This window comes from Onychostruthus taczanowskii, unplaced genomic scaffold (assembly GCF_017590055.1).
Source record: "Onychostruthus taczanowskii isolate IOZ18803 unplaced genomic scaffold, ASM1759005v1 scaffold57, whole genome shotgun sequence".
Taxonomy (NCBI): domain Eukaryota; kingdom Metazoa; phylum Chordata; class Aves; order Passeriformes; family Passeridae; genus Onychostruthus; species Onychostruthus taczanowskii.
This window is the reverse complement of record NW_024503346.1, coordinates 240,863-259,526: the sequence shown is the minus strand read 5'-3', so window position 1 is coordinate 259,526 and position 18,664 is coordinate 240,863. Positions and strand designations below refer to the sequence as shown.

At 41.3% G+C, this 18,664-nt stretch overlaps 1 protein-coding gene across 2 annotated transcripts in view; it reads left to right on the top strand.

Moving 5' to 3' along the window:
- The window catches only part of PREX1 (phosphatidylinositol-3,4,5-trisphosphate dependent Rac exchange factor 1), a 123,701-nt gene that overhangs the window by 56,383 nt on the left and 48,654 nt on the right, over positions 1 to 18,664 (top strand). For both annotated transcript variants that reach the window (XM_041417860.1, XM_041417859.1), the window contains exons 4-9: positions 2,781 to 2,885; positions 5,729 to 5,830; positions 11,799 to 11,960; positions 12,374 to 12,507; positions 15,756 to 15,871; positions 16,830 to 16,979. In XM_041417860.1, coding sequence (XP_041273794.1) covers positions 2,781 to 2,885; positions 5,729 to 5,830; positions 11,799 to 11,960; positions 12,374 to 12,507; positions 15,756 to 15,871; positions 16,830 to 16,979 — 769 coding nt within the window. The remainder of the gene's footprint in view (positions 1 to 2,780; positions 2,886 to 5,728; positions 5,831 to 11,798; positions 11,961 to 12,373; positions 12,508 to 15,755; positions 15,872 to 16,829; positions 16,980 to 18,664) is intronic.

The following is an 18,664-nucleotide window of genomic DNA, read 5'->3' as shown; positions in this document are numbered from 1 at the left end:
GTTTCAGCCTGCTTTGAAACAAGGTAATGCCATGCCTTGTTAAAAATATGTTCAAATAAAATGTTGCAGTTTTCCAAAGTCTTATTTGCTTTTTTCTAGTCAAAGCTGTTTTAAAATTGGCATTAATTTGTGGGCAGTACTAATGGATCCAAAATAACATATTTGGAGAATAAACTAATTGTTAAAGACTTATTTTAACCAAACTGAGAACAGTACAGTCTTACTTCTGTCACCAAAACAGAAGGTCTAGCTGTGTATCCAGCAGATTTGCTGAGTAAGAAAGTGCCATTTTTATCTGGTCACATCTCTGACCATAATTGCACTTTAACCCAGAGCAACTGCAGGTTTAGAATTCCTGGGCTAACATCTGTAATTATGTAACTGATAATTTCCTCACCAGGCTATGGGAGAGCCTAGGACTGAGTATCACCCAGAGAGGAAATGAAACACTTCAGACATGGAGTAATTTTAAGCATAGTTCTCATATTTGTGGGTCGACAGCGTGGGGTACAGCTGGGAAAGACTTGAGGAAAGCACTCTGGTGTGTGTATAATTATTGTAGTGTCTTGAGCTTTGGCAAAAGGATTTTGTCATCATCTAAATATAGCCTCCCAAACTCCAGGCACTCAAAGCTGCAGTCAGAAGCCTGAGCAGTGACATTTTGTGTGCACTGATGTAACGGATGATTCTGTGTTAATGGCTGCTGGTTTTAGTGCTTGTGTGCATCCAGGGAGTTGAGGAGACGTGAGTGGAGATGTGGGAAAAACTTCTATGTCTGTTTGACTCTATAACTCTCCTGTTTTTATGTTCACAACAATCCTGTTGCCTTTTCTTCTATTGTGCTGTGGACCCAGGCCTGCCTTTTCCTGCATCTGGTGGTCAGAAACTTTTGTTTCTTTGCAGCTTCCCAGTATTGCACCCCAGTAGCAACATGAACAGCTGCCGATGAAGGATAAAAGTCCTGAACATCTGCATTCCAGCTTTTTGCATCATACCCTTTGTGGCTGTTGTTTTATTTGCTCTGTACCATTGTTCTTGTGTCTGGACATACATCTATTGATTTTCAGTTCTTGCTTTTGAAGTACCAAGAAAGGAAAAATTAATTAAAGCAAGCCCAGAAGCATTTTACGGAACTCTGAACATGTATATCTACCATTGAATATCTGACCAGAATGTCAGATTCTCCTACACTAACATAAATGCAATTTCTTTTCCTTGTGACAATAGCAAAAGGAATACCAGTGACTGCAGCTGGGACATGTAGTCCCATGGTTTCCTGCTAGTAAACTCCTTCAGCTGGCAGTAGTTTTTTGCTGGGATCACTGCAAGCAGTCTTAAAAGTAGCTAAATGCTGAAAGTACTGTCTGCTGACACAGGAAGCTCTAAGAGTGCCAGGACTCCAATCAAAACTCAAAAAAACCCCCCTCCCAAATTCTGGGGAGATTAAAAGGTTCAGATAGAATGTTTTCAGACCAGAATCCTGCTGTGAATGCAACAGCAAACACTGCAAGGCTTGGTGCTCTGAGATGGTCCTTCTGGAAAGCCTCACATATTACTCTGCAGAGTGCCACACTAATGCTTTGAAATTATTTTTTATATGCAAACTAGCTTGTCTCAGTGCCTCCACATGGTGCTGCATTATGGCATAGAAGCTAACCTGAATCAGGAAATAAAGTGCTATCAAGAGAAGCATTCAAAAATGATGGGTTTTTTGGCTTCTGAATCATTAATTTCGCCTAAAGCCTAATACAGTCCTTTTATTCTGGTGAATGCAATACTGGAAGCTCTGAATATAGCTGCTGAAAGTTCAGCCCTTCCTACCAGCTTTGAGAAGATCAACTCGCCCCTTGCCTTGTCTGCTTGGGCATGGAAATAGTTGTTCCTGCTTCTTTTGTGAATCACTTCAGTGTTTCCAGTTATCTAGTGTTTGCAATGGGTTCAGCATCTCTGATCATTTTTGATAGAAGGCGTTGCACTGTCTTTGAATCTGAAGATCAGCAGAGCAGAACTTGCTGACCCTGACCTGCCAGCTGACCTTCATTTCTTTACAGGGGATTTCATTCCAGCTTGTGCTGCTGGGTGTGACATGTCACAGTGTTAGTAGCTCAATCTAGTTGTGAAGCTACCCTTCCCTTTCTTTAGTATATGTAATATGTTGGTTATTTGGTGTGTATTTGGTGAAATTCTTCTAGTTACAGAAACTATTATATATATCTGTTAGGTTTTGTCTGCTGCTTGTTTCAGGGCACAAAGTAAACCAGCCAACCTACTGGGGCCTGGCTCTCACCCCTTGGAAGGCAGAGGATTTCCAGCTGACTGCTTTGTGTTATAGTTCCCCTCCAGGTCTCAGCTTCTTGCAGGCCTTGGCTCTTCCCAGCCACCTGGCTTTCTTCCTCCTGCAGGAGTGGTGAGCCTCCTTGCTCCTGGCTTTGTTTTGCTTCTGGCTACTTTCATGGCATATCCTGACACAACACATGCAAGTATTTCCAAGATAGCAAAATCCCTCCTTTCAGGAAAGAATACCTATGACCTCAGTGAAGCATTAAGAGGAAAAATGCTGAAAGTCTCAGTGCTCAGAAAAGTCTCTGTTAACTTACACCAGAGTAAGTCAGGAATTAGTGAGCACCTATATGCATTGCTCACATTACAAGTGTCACATACTTCCTGAAAAATCCAATGCTAATGCCACCTCCCTTTATAAAGAATTTGGTAGCAGACTGTGGCAAAATAATCTCTCCAGTGGTGTCTGAGTCAATAAGTTACTTTGTTTTTCCTTGCAGAAAGACAAATTCTTTGTGTACGAGGAGTACTGTAGCAACCACGAGAAAGCACTCAGACTGCTGATGGAATTGAACAAGATCCCCGCAGTGAGAACATTCCTTCTGGTAAGCACCTTCTCTAGCACTCTTGACTGGATGATCTGACTTTGCCCTGTGCTCATAATAACTGTTTGGTATCCCAGGAATGTTGGGCATTTTGCAGGTATTACCCATTGCAGGTATGGAGCACTCAGGGTGGAGGGGTACTGAAATCACAGATGAGTTGAGGCACAGAACTGAGCACTACCAGCAGGAGTGATAGCAATGGAAACAAGGAAGATTTTCTTTTTGAAAAATCATCAGAAAAAAACAAGCACAGATGATAAAAGGAGTAATGCAATAAGTCAGCAACAAGACTGAGGCTAGTTCCCATTGGATTTGATTCCCTGCTCAGTTCTCTGACCAACTCACCATTTGCAGGCTCATGAGAAAAATGTGACCTGCTTCTGACACCCTTTTCTCCATGAGTCCAGTTGTGGGCAAGAAATGTAGTCTGGATGAATTGTTTTGAGTGCATCATTGCTGCTGAAATCAAAAATAACCTAACTCACATCCAAGGAGAGACTGTGGCCATACAGCCTTCAAACATGCCTTAGAGGCTGGGCTGGAAGGAGAAACAGTCAGTGGGCACTGCCTTCTACCACTGCATTCCTTACTTTTCTTTCCTTTCTTGGTTGTTTCTCCTCCTTACTTTCACCCCAATTCTGACTGATTTTTCAATGTCTTGTTTTCTTGACCATGATGGATGAGTGCCATTTGTAACAGGGTTGGCACATAGGTAAGGGAATAATACATCACATCAGCTTTTTTCCTTGTAAATTCTCTGAAGTGAAATAAAGACTGTCTTTCTTGCAAAGGACCTGCTTTTCTTTCTGCTCTTTTTTTTTTTTTTTGATTGCTGTGAAAGTTATGTTCTTTCCCAGTGTAGTACAGCAAAAGAAAACTTCCATATATACACCAGTCACAAGCAGGGCCAGAGCATTCCTTTAGCCACAAGATACAGACCTCAGAGGGAGCCTACCATCGTGCTGTTGTGTAGGCAGAGTATCTTTGTCGTGTCTGAGTTTTAATGAACTTTATCAAACCATTACTTTGAATTATTAAATGACCCTTACCTTGTTCATGAGGTTTTTTTGGGTGCTTCTGCTGAGGGAAACCAATGAGAAAGATGAGGGAAGGTGTATGTAAACCCAGTCCTTCCCAGCCTTCAGAATGTTCTCCACTTCCACTGGATTGACAAAGTTTTGTTTGTGTTAGAGACAGCAGCCGGCACACTGATTATGAGGGACAACAAAGATGTCACACTGTCTGCTGTGGCTTGCTGCTGCACCTGAATCCAAGAGGCTATTAGAATTGCAGTAGATATGGGAAGAAGGGCTGCAATGGTGTGTCTGTTTAGCTGTGGTGCTGTAGTTTCTTCCAGGCCTCCCTTTCCTTCTCTGCCTCCCAAACCAGTGCTACGATGCTACTATGTGGAGAAGGCAGCACTAAAGTACAAAGCTTTACTTGTGAGGATAGATTTTGCCTGATTGCCCCCTCACAGCTGCTGAAACATAGAATGTGAGAATGTGTTTGAAAAGTCAGTAAGTGTTAAAGGGCAGTTTTGAGCCCAGAGCTAGAGAGAGGGCTGAAAGAAGAGATGGCAATGGCTGAATCACTTGAGACTTGGAAATTGGACAGGGACCATTGTGAGCTGGGTAGCCAGTGCCACAGATCTAGAATAGCCTGGGGACAGATTATTGTACAGACAATTGTCTATAAAAATACCAGTTAGGACTAAGGAGATTTAATGTATGATGTCTGTGAACATTCCTTGAAGAGAAGAATTGAAGAGCTACAACCAAAAAGCTCAGTAAATTTCAGAGTGTGTCTGAGCCACAGCACGTATTTCATAGGGGAAAGCACTACTGGTGATGCCCCAAAGCAGGCACTTCTTGGCTGAACTGCATTTAGAGTTCAACTTCTGTGTGGACAGGACAGGTTTGCAACTGGATTAACTTCTGGAGCAAAGTCCATATTCATGGTTGATCATAGGAATCAGGACATATTTAATCTGAAATAGACTTGAAGTCCACCTGAAGCTCCTACCTGTCTCTTGGCAGCAATAGTAGAATCATCAGGAAATGTGTAAAAAGCTCACAGTAGGCCAGTATTGATTTGTCACAAAGATTACAGATTATTGTTACAAATTGAGGAGATCAAGGACTATAAGGGTTGTTTTTTTCCTGGTGTCATCCCCTGTTCTTAAATTCCCTTTCTATATGAATCCTGAGAAATTAATTTCCATAATCTGTTGAGAAGTTCCATGTGTGCTGGTTAGCCAGCCACTGTGCCCAGGCTGTTTGTCCAGCTGTGCTCAGGCATAATGTTTTGCCAGAGAATTGGTGAATGTTATGCAGATGACTAATTTGTTTCAATTCCAGTTCAGTTCAGACATAAGAATTGGACTAAAGTTAATTACATGATTACAAGTTAGTAGGCTTTATTTTAACCTTCAAGAGTTTCCTGGACCGACAGTATACAAATTTACATAGTGAACAAAGACAATGGGTCATATCTGTTGTGAGGGTAAATTGGATTATTTTAGGTAATGGTCCATCTAGGTTTGCCGTTTGCCATTGTATTGTTAGGATAGTTTTTGAGTCACCAGCTACATACTATTTCTCTGAGAAGATACCATTCTGCACAGCCATTGTTATCCACAGCAGATTTTCTTTTGCTGATGCCTGCAGAACTTTGCTGTATGTCAAACTTGATGGCTGTGTGGTGAATGAAATGCCATTTCCTGTACCTTAGGTGTGGTAAAGCGCTTTCTCAACATAAAGCCTATTTTAGAAATACAAAATTGTGTCAAGAAAATCTGAAAGCTTTGTGTCTGAGGTAACATTTGTTTCTTTTTTTGATTATAGGGTTGCATGCTCTTGGGAGGCAGAAAGACAACAGACATTCCACTAGAGGGTTATCTGCTGACTCCAATTCAGAGAATTTGCAAATATCCTCTTCTGCTCAAGGTAAACCTGAAGAAGTATTTCTCCAGATGATTGTTTTATTCTTGGAGTGATTCTGCATATTTTTAACCCTGACTTTTGTTGCCACTATTGCTTTCCTGGTCTGCACTTCTGAAAGTTGGATCTTCTCTGAAGAAAATGGCTTTTTATGGGTACAGGCAAAAAGCCTCCTGATGCTGGCAGGCTGCTGAATCCTGTTGTGGTCTGGGTAGAGCAGACAGGGTGACTTACTGACTAACCAAAGCCTTTTGACTTCACTGCTCTTCAGATGTTTATTAAGGCTTGTGCAGGCTGTTTCAGCCACTTCCTGTAAAACTGTGTTCAGCTAGAATTGTGCTTGTGTTGTGAGGGACTGGATGGCTCTGGGGACTATTAAAGGGATATGTTTTTCATTACAAGATCTCTAGTTGGATGGTGAGTAGGTCAGTAATGATCAAAATCCTGTATCTTCTGACAGCTGTTTGGCAGCTTTGGTTGTCTCCGATGACTTCCCAGTGCAGGGGTGTCAATCCAGAAACGACTGTGGTATGTGGCACTAATTGGCCCCCTTGCTGATATTCTTAGCATAGAAGATAAAGCATAAAGGACCTGAAAAGAGCTGACTTGCCTCTCATCCTTCCTGGTGAGGGCTGGGTCACCTGCCTGGTGGGGACAAGAAGAGGGAAAAGGAGAAAGCAGTTTCTGAGAGAGCTTGCATCCCCCGGTGGCCTGGTAGATACTCTCTTGCTAACAGCCATCTATCTTCCATGATGTCAGTCTCTTCCTCAGCTAGAGCCACACTGTGTTTACTAAAAGAAAAGTAATTTAAAAAAAATTACAAATACTTTCCCTCATATTTTGAAAGAAAGGTCTCTTTATGAGTTCTGGAAGAAAGTAGGAGTTCTGTGATGAATGTATGTCAAAACTCCTGGTGACCAAACATCCTTTCTTTGAAAACCAAAGCCAGTACCACCAAGATGAAGACTGAAACAGAGTTTCTTGCTTTCTAGACACAGTGGGGTAAGATGAATTTGCCTTCCCTGTGCCTACCCTTGGCTCTGGGGCAGCTGACCCAGATCCACGTGTCCCTGTTGAACAAATAACCTTGCAGGGAGGGCCATGACTGGGCATCTTGTGAGGCTGCATTCCATTTTGCTACGGATTTCTTCTTGTATACAGGCTGATAAAGATCACACAGTAGTTGAAACTTCCTGTACAGGAAATAAAAGTTTAAAGAAAAAGCAAAGAGGAATTAGGTTTTCAGTAGGCAACAAATCTGCCTCAGTTAGTGAAATAATACCACAACACTAGGAGTTGTTCAGCTCAGAAAATATCAGTGACCGTTATAAAGCGTGGTTGATTCTGGTTCTCAAAGGTGGTGAATTCATAGCGAATAAGTTATGTCCCATTCAAGACTTGATAGTTGCTAGCATGAAATTACCAGACCATACACAAATGTCTCAGACATGAGAACACTTAAGGGAAAACACAGCCAGATTCTGTTTGTGCTGACCAGGAAAATGGAGCTCTCCAAGCAAGGGAAAAAAGTGATAGATTTAAAAATAGCACAACCTTCAAATTAAGTATTTGTTCTCCCTTTGCTACTGAACTTCAGTTACGGCTCCTGAAATAGCTCTTTTGTATTCATGGGGACTGGATCTTACTTTATCTAATTCCCAGGGCAAACAGATACTATTGTATTCCAGTTGATGAGAAAAGTCTTAGACCAAAGCTAGCCTACTTTCCTCTTTTACTTTGTTTTCAGCAAGAGTTTGTGAACATCTAGATTATCTGGTAACTTTGATAACTATGTCTAATGTAAGTATTTAGTGCAGCCAAGTAGGTGGGTTTGATAAAGCTAGTATGCACAAGGTAATTCAGATTTGTTTGTGTTTGAAAGTAAACTGAAGTAGTAAGGTAAGGCACATATTTTAAATACTGTAACTACTTTTTGCTAATAACATATGTGTGTGTGTTCTTCTTCAGAACAATAGAATCTGGCATGGAGTTGATTTGAGTTACTTAATTAGGAATAATGCACTAGAACATCTCCAAGTGCTGATCCACTGTAAGCATTGCAGTAATTTCCAATGAAATATGGCATCCTTCAACAGGATGACCTTATGTTTTCTCATGCTCTGATGAAGCTGTTTGGGTTTCTTTAACTAACAAATGATGGAGACAGAACAATGATTCAAATGATGGTGGCCAATACATTTCAATTTTATTTATAGTTTCCCAGTTTTTGTGACACAAACATTGCAGTTTTGAAGTGCCTGACAGGTTTTGGATGGGTTTTTCAGTTTGGGGATTTTCTGTGGGAGGAAGGGGGAGAGGGTGGGATGTTTTTTTTTGGGTGGGGTTTATTGGGGTTTTTTTGGTCGGGGTTGGGGGGGTTGGGTTTTATAATTTTTGTTGCTTTTTCTCTGTCTAATTTGCAAGCCTTTGGTGTGATTTGAAGAATGAGACTCAAACTTAGCTATGGCATTTTGTAATCTCTGCACAAATAGAGAAATAATATTAGTATTTTTGCCCCAATGCAGTTCTTGTCTGCTTCAGACAACATACAAAAAAATTAGTGTAGAATTTGTGAGTCAGTAAATTAGTTCCTTATAACTGAGAAAGGGGCTTGGACTAGGCTCAAGGAAAATGAAACTGTTGGCTGTGATGGGCATTGGTTTTTGGGAAGAAGGAAGGTAGCAGAGATAAAGAGACACCCAGCACAAGTGGGTGGCTGGAGAACTTGCTGAGCAGATGCTTCCAGCGTGGGGCTTTGGGTGAAGGCTGCTCTGCTAATTGTGGGACTCTATTAACCAGTCTCAACTCTGCTGCTTAAGAGTAGAAGCAGCTGTTGTGCAAACCACTCTCTGAACAAAAATAGTATTTTCCCCTTAATAAAGAGCATTTCTGTCAGCAAGAAGCAAACCCTGGGGCAGTGGTAATCATGAGTTAATCACACCATGGTGTGGGGATTAGGCACAGTCACTCGTGTCTCCTTCCTCTGGCACAGGAGGAACGTGCAGCACATGACAGCCACACCCCGCTGCTCCCGAGAGCCTAGAGCCCCAGGGCTTGGACCTTGCCTGAGGTCTGGTCAGTTGATGATTTGCTCAGACTCCAGCCAGAAATGCACATTCCACCTCTGATCCTTTAAGAACATCTGAGGGTGTACAAGTCCATGGGCGATTAGGGGAGTAATTATGTATTGCTTCCTGCGGAGAAGAGTTTTTCTGGCCCTGGGAGGGGCAGTGTGCAGAGAGGAGTCACCAGAGTGAGAATCCCCTGGAAAGGAAAGCTGAGCAGTGAGGCACACACAGGCCTTCATCAATCCCTGCCTGCACTTGGGAAAGGAAAGATGGGAAGCCACTGGTGTGAATACAGAACAGGATGAAGGAAGCTTACCTTACTGCCTCCCTCATCTCTCCATTCCTCTTGTAGCTGTTCAAGAAACAGAACCTTCTATTTGGCTGTAATTGAATATATTTGTCTTTGGAGGATTGGCTTTTTCTCTCCCCCTTCCCGCCTCCAAGAAAAGTTGTGTTGCTCTTAGATTCATGACATTGTGTGGTTGAAATCCAACTCTATGTAGCATAATATTAAAAATTGTCTATTCCCTAAAGAGCTCTAAGAAGCACTGCCAATTTATAAATCATGTTTTTGTCTTCCACACATATATATAATCACAAATAACTGCTGATATTTATAAAACCAGAAACATGTTTTTATTGCATTTTAAATTAGCATATGTTGTAGGTTCAGTGGCATATTGAAGCTAATCTATTTTATCTGATCCACCATCACTTGTAGAGTGTTTACCCAGCAGAGACATTGACATAAATTACAAGTTTTAACAATATGCAGAATAAAAAAAACTATTGTGATTTGCAGGTACACAGAGGAAGTCTGATGTATCATTTATTTTCTGGTTAGTACAGGCAGATATTACAAACTGTAAAATACAAGTATAAAACTCCCAGGAACATATATGTTTACAGAAAGGTGGTTTGGGTTTTTTTGCCTTTTTTTTTTTTTCCTTTTTCAAGCACATTTGGAGCTGAACTGTTGATTAACTTAACTTTTTGAACTGATAAACAAAGGAGTGTGTTGTCTTTTGTTATCTCTGTGAAGCTGTAGGGCCACAGCTCTGAAGCACGGTGGGGCATGCCGGGAGCTGTGGCGCCGAGCAGGGCAGCTGGGCAGCAGGGATCTGCACCAGTCAGTGCAGTGTCAGCAAAGTCCACGTTAGGCCATGTCTGAGTGTCCTCAGGGGAATAAAGGTAGGAGCAAGGAATTTCTGAAATAAAGGAATGTGTAACTTTCAGCTGTGAAGTGTATTTGCTGTCGGTTTGAAGTACACAGTCAATATTGTGCGATGAGCAAGGACATGGGAAGGATGTCAAAGACTATTTAAAAAAAAAACAAAGAAAGAAAAGTGTCTTTTATGAATTATTTTAAGAAACTCTTGGCAAGAAGTAGTTCTCTACAACTGGTAGCAGCCTTGTTTCCTGACCCTATTAGCACACAAGTTGCAGTACAGGAGATAGCAATTCCAGACAGCAGTGTCTGTGGGCTTTGTGGAGGACAAGGCTTACCCAGGTATTGACATCTGGGCTGTCTTTCAGCTGCCTTTCAAAATGTTGTCAAGTGCTTTTAGAGTTTACACATCATAAATGTGTCACTAAAAGAAATAAATACCCAGAGCTCTCTCCCTGTGTTTCCAAAGTGCTGAGCTCTGCTCTTTTGAGAAATGGCAGTGTCAGGGTAGCACTGCGTTGCCTTGGATGGCTTCAGACAGGGCTGTGGAGGGGCAGTGCCAGTCCCAGCCAGACCCTCCCTGCTGCTCCCAGGGTGTGACTGCCATGGGGAAGGTGCTGTTTGGTGCTGCAGGGCGTGCTGTAACTGAAGAGGTCTTTCTCTGTGTTTTGGGGATATTTCTGAATGGGATGTTTAGACAGTGCTAGTGTGTACATACCTGTTCCCAGGGCAGTATGGGTGACACTGGAGCTGCAGAACTTCACTGATTTTTAGCGAGAGTAATCTGTGTTGCAATCACAGAGGCTAGTGTCACCAAAGCATAACACCTATCTCCTGCCTTTGCTTTTTGAACATTTACTTTTCTTGGTGTCACTTTCAGCAAAAGTAAAGATTTCCACGGGGAATTTCATTTTGATATCAACTGACATTTGCAGCAGCGAGCCTCCTTTTCCTGTGCATCTGTTACTCTGTAAATCACAGATGGGTGGAAGCAGTCTAGCCCCATTCAGATCACAGTACTGGGCAGACTCTCTGGCTGTATCCAAATTCATTCTTGTGTCTCTTGCAAAATGATGCAATTCAGCAGCACAGGACTTTTAAACAACCACATAACATACTGGGGAGGAAGATAGTGAGAAAGTTTTCAGTCTTAAACCCCATATTATGTATCAAGGTTAAATTACCAGCCATATTTTAGATTTCTTTAAGGTATTCTTATTCATTTGTGGCTGACTATGAAATACTATTGGTCTAAAAAAAGGATTAATTGTGAGTTGACAGTTGCCCCTTTTGCCAAACTCATTAATATTGTCAGGTTCTGAGTTTTGCCTCTGCTGTTTTTCAGTGGACAGGACTTAACTGGGCTGTTGTGCTTTGACACAAGTGAAGCAGAGACTCCTTCAGAGCAGAGGTGTTGTTTGTCTTGATGTCAGGACACATGCCTCAGCCTTCTAAACATACAAAGTAAAATCTGACACAAATCTGACACAGCAAAACATACTTGTCTTGAGCTCTCTTAATGTAGCATATTTAACAAGCAATTGCCTCATTTATTTAAGAGCACTCATATTAACCCTGTGCACATGAAGAATAGAGAATAGCATCTGCAGTAAAATGCCCCCAAATTCTCTTTAGTTTTGCAGTGTTTCTGGCATTTTCCTGTGGGGTTGCTTGCTAATGCTCATACCTTTTCATGAACCACTTCTCAGTTTCCATGTTTTCTCTTTTTTTTTAATAGGAATTAGCTAAGAGGACTCCCTCTAAGCATCCTGATCACCCAGCTGTCCAGAATGCACTGCAGGCAATGAAGACAGTCTGTACAAATATCAACGAGACCAAGAGACAGATGGAGAAACTGGAAGCCCTTGAACAGTTGCAGTCCCACATTGAAGGATGGGAGGTAGGATGCTGGACCAGCAAGCTCCCTGGAGGCTATTAACTGCACAGTTTAACGACTCATGTTGTGTACAGGGATTTATTTTGGTTTCTTTTGTGACATGTAAACACTCTTGAAGGTGTGGGCAGCATCACTCAGAGGAATTTAGAATTTCATGTGTATTTTGTGTGTGCAGGCTGGTGCTGAATTGTAGCAGAACAAGCAGATTATGAAAGAAAGGAAGGTGTTAGAGCTAGAATGGAGTTGACATTTCTAATGGGCAGATCTCACTTGAAAGGCAAATAGATGTGGGTGAAATCCTTATGAGTGCATCAGTTATTTCACAGTTTAATGGCAGATAAAATAAGGGCTTGTTAGTAAAAGACCTTCATTGTGCACTCATAAAGGAAAGTTAATTTCTCCTTTTTGTGTTTCAGGGGTCAAATCTGACAGATATTTGCACACAGCTCTTGATGCAAGGGACTTTGTTAAAAATCTCAGCAGGAAACATCCAGGAGAGAATGTTCTTTCTATTTGATAATCTCCTGGTCTATTGCAAGAGGAAATCCAGGTGAGTCCCTCTGTATTTTCAGTTTTACCATTCAGAAGATTGTAGGTGGAAGCTGTGATCAATTACTGATCATTCACTGTATTCTCTGTTGCTCTGTAGGGCTGAGTCACAGGCAGAAATTTCCTCTGTTCTTGACTATTTCTATTACTTAGGCAACAGGGGAGAGAAGTCACTAAGTGGTAGGATAAATTTCCAGGCAGTATCGGAGTGCCCCTCTGAGAAGTGTGCAGTCCAAAGAGGAGTTAAAACAGTGCAGCTAAAGCTCAGGGTGAGTTCTTACAGACAAAAAGCTTCCGAGGGCAGCTGCGTCTTCAGGAATTATGTGAAGGTGCCAATTTAAATTGCGAAGTTATGCTAAGCATAAGAGGGTGATGTGAAAAATGATAAAAAGCCAAGACGGGGGAAAGTGGACGACTAAGCAAACATAAAATAGGTGCAGGGCCCAGGGGAGTGAGAAGGAGATGAACATTTGGCTGTTGCTGTCAGCATTTACAGCCCATGTGCTCTGTTTGTTGTCTTCCTTTCTTATCCTGGTATTTTTTTGCATCATCCCACCTGATAAACCTGAAGTATTAGTAACATCTGCTGCTTGTAATTAAAGTAGCGTTGGCAGAGTGGAAGGCCACTTCTGTGGCAGTTATATGGTATTTCAGTTCCTGAGCTTCTCACCTTCACAGCCTCAGTCTCATTCTCATGTCTTGGTCTGTTCTGAATTTACAATGCATTTTTGCACTCCCTTCTCCTCTACATCCCTTCCCTGTAATACAATCCCCCTGCTTCAAGTTATACTTCCTTACTGGTGATGGCCAAATGGAACGGCCAACTCAATCAGAAATTCTGTAAAATCAGTATTCTCTCCAAAGAAAATTTGCATTTATCAAAATTTGGGTGGTTTTCTCCTTTTTTTTTTTTTTCCCTCAGGGTAACGGTGGAATTTTTGGAAACATTAAGCTGTGAAAGCTAATTTCAGTAATGTTCAGACTTTTTTGTGTGCATAATGCTGAATTTATACAATGAAATAAAAATTATTAGGAGACACCTGCATTCAAAATGAGATATAGATGTTTAAATTAAAAAAAAATTATACCATTAAATCTAAAAGACTTAAGATGTTATCTCCCTGAAGCATTTTGACTCTGAAATGACATAAGGAGAGGAAACAGTTCACTTGGACCCTTTACCAGATTTACAAAGTCAAAAATTCTGTCTGAAACAGAGTTCAGAAATTTGTATGTTTTTTAAGAGAAACTGTTCCTTAAAAAAACCCCAGTTAATTTGATACTAATCTTCTGCTCCTTCAGAGCTCTTAGAAACTGTTTTTCTAGCCTGTTTGTAGTTGAGGTTAGCCCAACTCCAGCGCTGCCCAGACAGTTTTCCTGGAACACTTAAGATTTTGAAAACAAAATGTTCTAGTGCCCTTTAAGCAGAACTTTCTTTTTATACAGGAGACATTACCAAGCTCCTCTGTAGTTTGGCTTGATTTTGGAGGAGCCTGCTTTAACACTTGGATTTCTCAAGGGATTGGTATTGTTTATCTTTGTCTGACAATGTAACTCAAACTAATGGGATGTTGAGGATCTGATTTCCACTAAAAAGTATAATATTTCATTAAGTCTTCTGGGAGTTGCCTAATGTACAACATATATTTTGATCACTAAGCTACTTTAATTTTGGATATTTCTGCTGTCTCACTGCGATTTATAATTAGTCTAGAATGGAAATCAATGTCTTTTCCTTTGTGTTGGTGTGTCCATTTGGCCAGCTGCTCTCAAACTGACATGTTTGTGGGACACATCTTAAAAAAACTGAAACCCCATTAAGAAACTGTCTCTGTCTGTTCCTAATTTGAGATTAAATTACTTCGTTTTCATCTCATTATGTTATGCTAACTTGCAGAAATCAGTGGAGTAATTGATTTATAAATGCAGTCAGAATTCAGGGCTCAGTCTTTGATAAGTAGTCAACAATGCAGCATTCCAATCTGGACATCAATTTTTTTCACAGTAACATAAATTAGGAGTAGGATTGTCACACCAGTGTAAGATGTGTTTAGAATCAAAAGTAGATCTGTCATTTTAGCTCTGCAATAGCTCCTTCTGCAGAAGTGTAGGGAAGTCTGTCAAAATGATGACATAGATTTTCAGAGCTGAGTATTGTTTTTTGGTTTTAGCAGGATTGAATCCTGATGTCAGGAGCAATATGTTTCATGTAAGGAAATAGGCTGAACAGTTAAAGGGTTTCCCTAGGGCTGCCAGAACAGGTTTTCTTTTGACTTGAGGAGTTGTCTTTAGGAAAGATCACATTCCCTGTCAGTCTGATTGGATGTAAATATGCGGTCATCACCAAATGTCTATTTGTTACTAAAGGTAGTTGTAAAAGAAAGAAAATGTTCAGAAAAAATTGGTTGATTCTCATCTCACCTGAGTTTATTATAGGTACTTCACTCTGACAAGAAATTTTTTCCCCAGCTGATTTTTACTGCAATATTTTTTGAATCTTACGTACGAGGTACTGGCAAATTGCCACAGCAGAACCTTCACTGACTGGAATTTGGACACCTGCTGCCTCTTAATGACCATTTGACCAGTTGTGTTTTGGCTTGCATAGCAAGGTTATTCTTGGATAGTAAAGCACAACAGGTGTCACTTGGATAGTTTTAAACCCATTTTAGCCATAAAAATCAGAACATAACTAGTAATGAAAAGTGCTTTCCTGCATTCAACAGAGACACTATAAAACTTATGGATAAGGATGTAAACTTGGGTGCAAAATTGCCCCAGCAGAATTTTCCCTACAACATGTAACACATGTGGCAGGCCTCTGACACTGGCCTCTTTATGTAGTTCATTTCATATCTGAAATTTTTGCATACCACAAAATGATCACAGCTTTCGGCAAACACAGGAGTCAAACGTAACGTTGTCGGGTGGTGCTGCAGTTGTCATCCCGAGGCCATGTGCTGTTCATGGACATTATTTCAGTCAGTCATCAAGAATGTAAATCTTGAAGCCACCTGTATCTTCACATAATCTGGCAAAACAAGCTTGTTATTGCTATACTAACACTGGTACACACCTATCTTGGAAATCTGAATTAGTATTCCAATTATTAAACATCAGAGGTGTGGTCAAATACCACCAGTCTCTATATTGGAATCGTCCTTTAATAGTCATATCTCAGATTAAGCTATTGATATATATGTTAGACTGTTTGCTTATGTGTTGTAACAGTCTTCACTATAATTGCAGAGTTACTGGGAAGAAGGCATCTAGAAGGACAAAGTCAATCAATGGGTCCCTTTATATCTTCAGGGGCCGAATAAATACAGAAGTCATGGAAGTAGAGAATGTGGAAGATGGAACAGGTAAGTGACTAAATATTGTCTTTTAAAAACACAGCAAGTTCAGGTCTTGTGTTGGAAGGTGGTGCAGAAGTACTTGTCCATCTCCTTTAGTGAAATCTGAAGCAATTTATGAAACTTGTTGCACCTTCATTATTGGAGCAACTTATGTGGTTGAAAGACTGGAAATGCTTTCAGGTACTAGTCCTTCCTTCTGAAATGACCTTATTAAGAGTATTCCCAGAAGCTTGTCTATTTTTGGTCCTAATCCAAGTTAATTTAATAAAAGTTACTTTTGTCTTCTTTCTATCCTTTTTTTTTTTTTACATCTTAAGCCACTACAGCTAAAACAACAGAATTTTTGGATCTTCCTCTCATTTAGAATGCTACTAAATACTAGTCTTAGTATCCAAATTAGTAGTATGGAATGTGACCCTGAGCAAAATACAGGAATGGCAGTTCAGTTATGATTCTTGTATCCTGACACAGCCAGGAATACCAAGTGGAATTCTGATTCCATTCATAAAGGTCACACCACCACTGCCCCTATTGTAATAAGCCAGGAATTAGTATTATGTCCTTTAAACAGTTGTCACATAAAGGGTTTCCATGTTGTAGGGTCAGAAATCCTTACAGTGCAGGAAGGTAGCGTGTCCCCAGAAAATTCAGAACAAATACCCTGAACAAACATCATAGTCTCTTCCACTGATGGCCTTGTATTTAAAAGACTTTAGTTCTTCTTCTGAGGTGGAATCAGCAAGTGTCCCTCTTAGGACTGAAGCATTCAGGCAGTTTGAACAGTCTGTTGATACTTGTACTTCCAGAGTGGTAAGTACAGCTGGTTCCATGGGCAGTTGGTAAGGAACACCTCAGGAATCGAGGTCTTCAAAGAACATGATTGTACTGAGAGTGTCCCACACTGGTTTGGTTAAAGGAACAGGCTTCCTGCTCACGGTGTGCTTTGTGCTTGGGTCTTTTGCAGCAGATTACCACAGCAACGGCTACACGGTGACAAATGGCTGGAAGATTCACAACACAGCCAAAAACAAGTGGTTTGTCTGTATGGCCAAGACTGCTGAGGATAAACAGAAGTGGCTGGATGCTATAATCAAGGAAAGGGAGCAGAGAGAGAGTAAGTGGATGATGTGTTTTGTACTGCACTGTTTTGTCCTACAAGATCATTGAACTTGTAGGACAAATGTATATGCACATACATGTATTTGAGAGAAAGAGAAAAGGTTGTACATTTTCCTCCACGGAGAAAATGAAAATCTGTCCTTAATGTTTTCCAAAAGCTAGGAAACAGCTCTGAGGTCTCAGGAGGTTCTTGATTCATTGCAGTATCTTACCATAAAGCAGTTAGGATGAACTTCTCTTCCCAAAAAATGCAGTTCACCTTTTCTCTGGCTTTACACCGATCACTTAAATTCTGCCTTATGTTGATCTCTGCTAAAATTAGGCATGGAAGTACAGGACCACTTCAGGCTGTTCTCAAGCTAGTCTTGGAGGTGTCTAAAATCTGTGTCTCTTTTGTACTGCAGAGTTGCCCAGATGTGCAAGTTCTAGAGTAACGTATCCAGAAAATGATGTATTCAGGCTAAAGGACATAAAGCACTTACAGCACGAAAACAGCTTTTGCAAATGCTGTCCTCCTAAAGCAGTTTGCAAATCTAAAGAGAACAGGGCCAGAAAATGCCAGCTATGAGGATAGTTATAACAGAGGCACCTGCTGTTTTCAGAGACCATCCCTCTGCCTGTAGCAATTTTCAAGTTAGCCTGAAATATGTACTTGAGAACTTGTATAAAGTGAACATGAAATGTTCTTTATATTCACTTACCAGTCATTCTGTAAGTCATGCAGTATTTCTGTCATTTACTGGATAATATGATTGTCAAACACTATTTTTAGCTTACGGTATTAGTAAATAGGCTATTTAATAAAGGATGAGAAAATAACGTGCCAGTTTTGATTTATTCACGAATGTGAAATTGATTTCGTAAGTTTTGTATTTTTGGCTTCAAATAATAGGACATTCAGAAAGTCTCCTGCTCTTCCAAGCATTTAAATGCCTTTAACAAGTCTTATGCTTGAAGTTATTTTCAGGTTCACAAGTGAAATTGCCACAAGAAATCAGTTTCAGAAGGTTGAGAATCACAGAATCATTGGGCGGTTTGGGCTGGAAGCAGCCCTAAAGGCCATTTAAGGCCATGGATGGGGACACCTTCTGCTATCCAGGGTTGCTCCAAGCCCCATCCAACCTGGCCTTGGACACTTTCAGGGCTGGGGCAGCCATAGCTTCACTGGGCACCCTGTGCCAGGGTCCACCCACCCTCCCAGGGAATTCCGGCCCAATATCCCGTCCATCCCTGCCCTCTGGCAGTGGGAAGCCATTCTGTTTTCTGTCTGTCTATTCCTTGTCCCCAGTCTGTCTCCAGCTCTCCTGGAGCCCCTTTAAGCCCTGGAAGGGGCTCTGAGGTCTCTCTGGAACCTTCCCTTCTCAAGGTGAGCCTGGCCCCAGAGCAGAGGGGCTCCAGCCCTGGGAGCAGCTCTGGGGCCTCCTCTGGACTTCTCCTGCAGCTCCAGATCCTTCTTGTGTTGGGGGCTCAGACTGAACACAGCACTCTAGATGGGTTCCCACAGGAGCAGAGCAGAGGGGCGGAATCCCCCCGCCTCTGCTGCCCACGCTGGGGCATCAGCCAGCCCACAGGGGGTCTCTGTGTGGCAGTGCATGTGGCTGAGTCATCTCCAGCTTTTCATCCACCTGTTCCCAGAAGTGTTTCCCTCCAGGGCTGCTCTCAGTCCATTCTGCCTGCCTG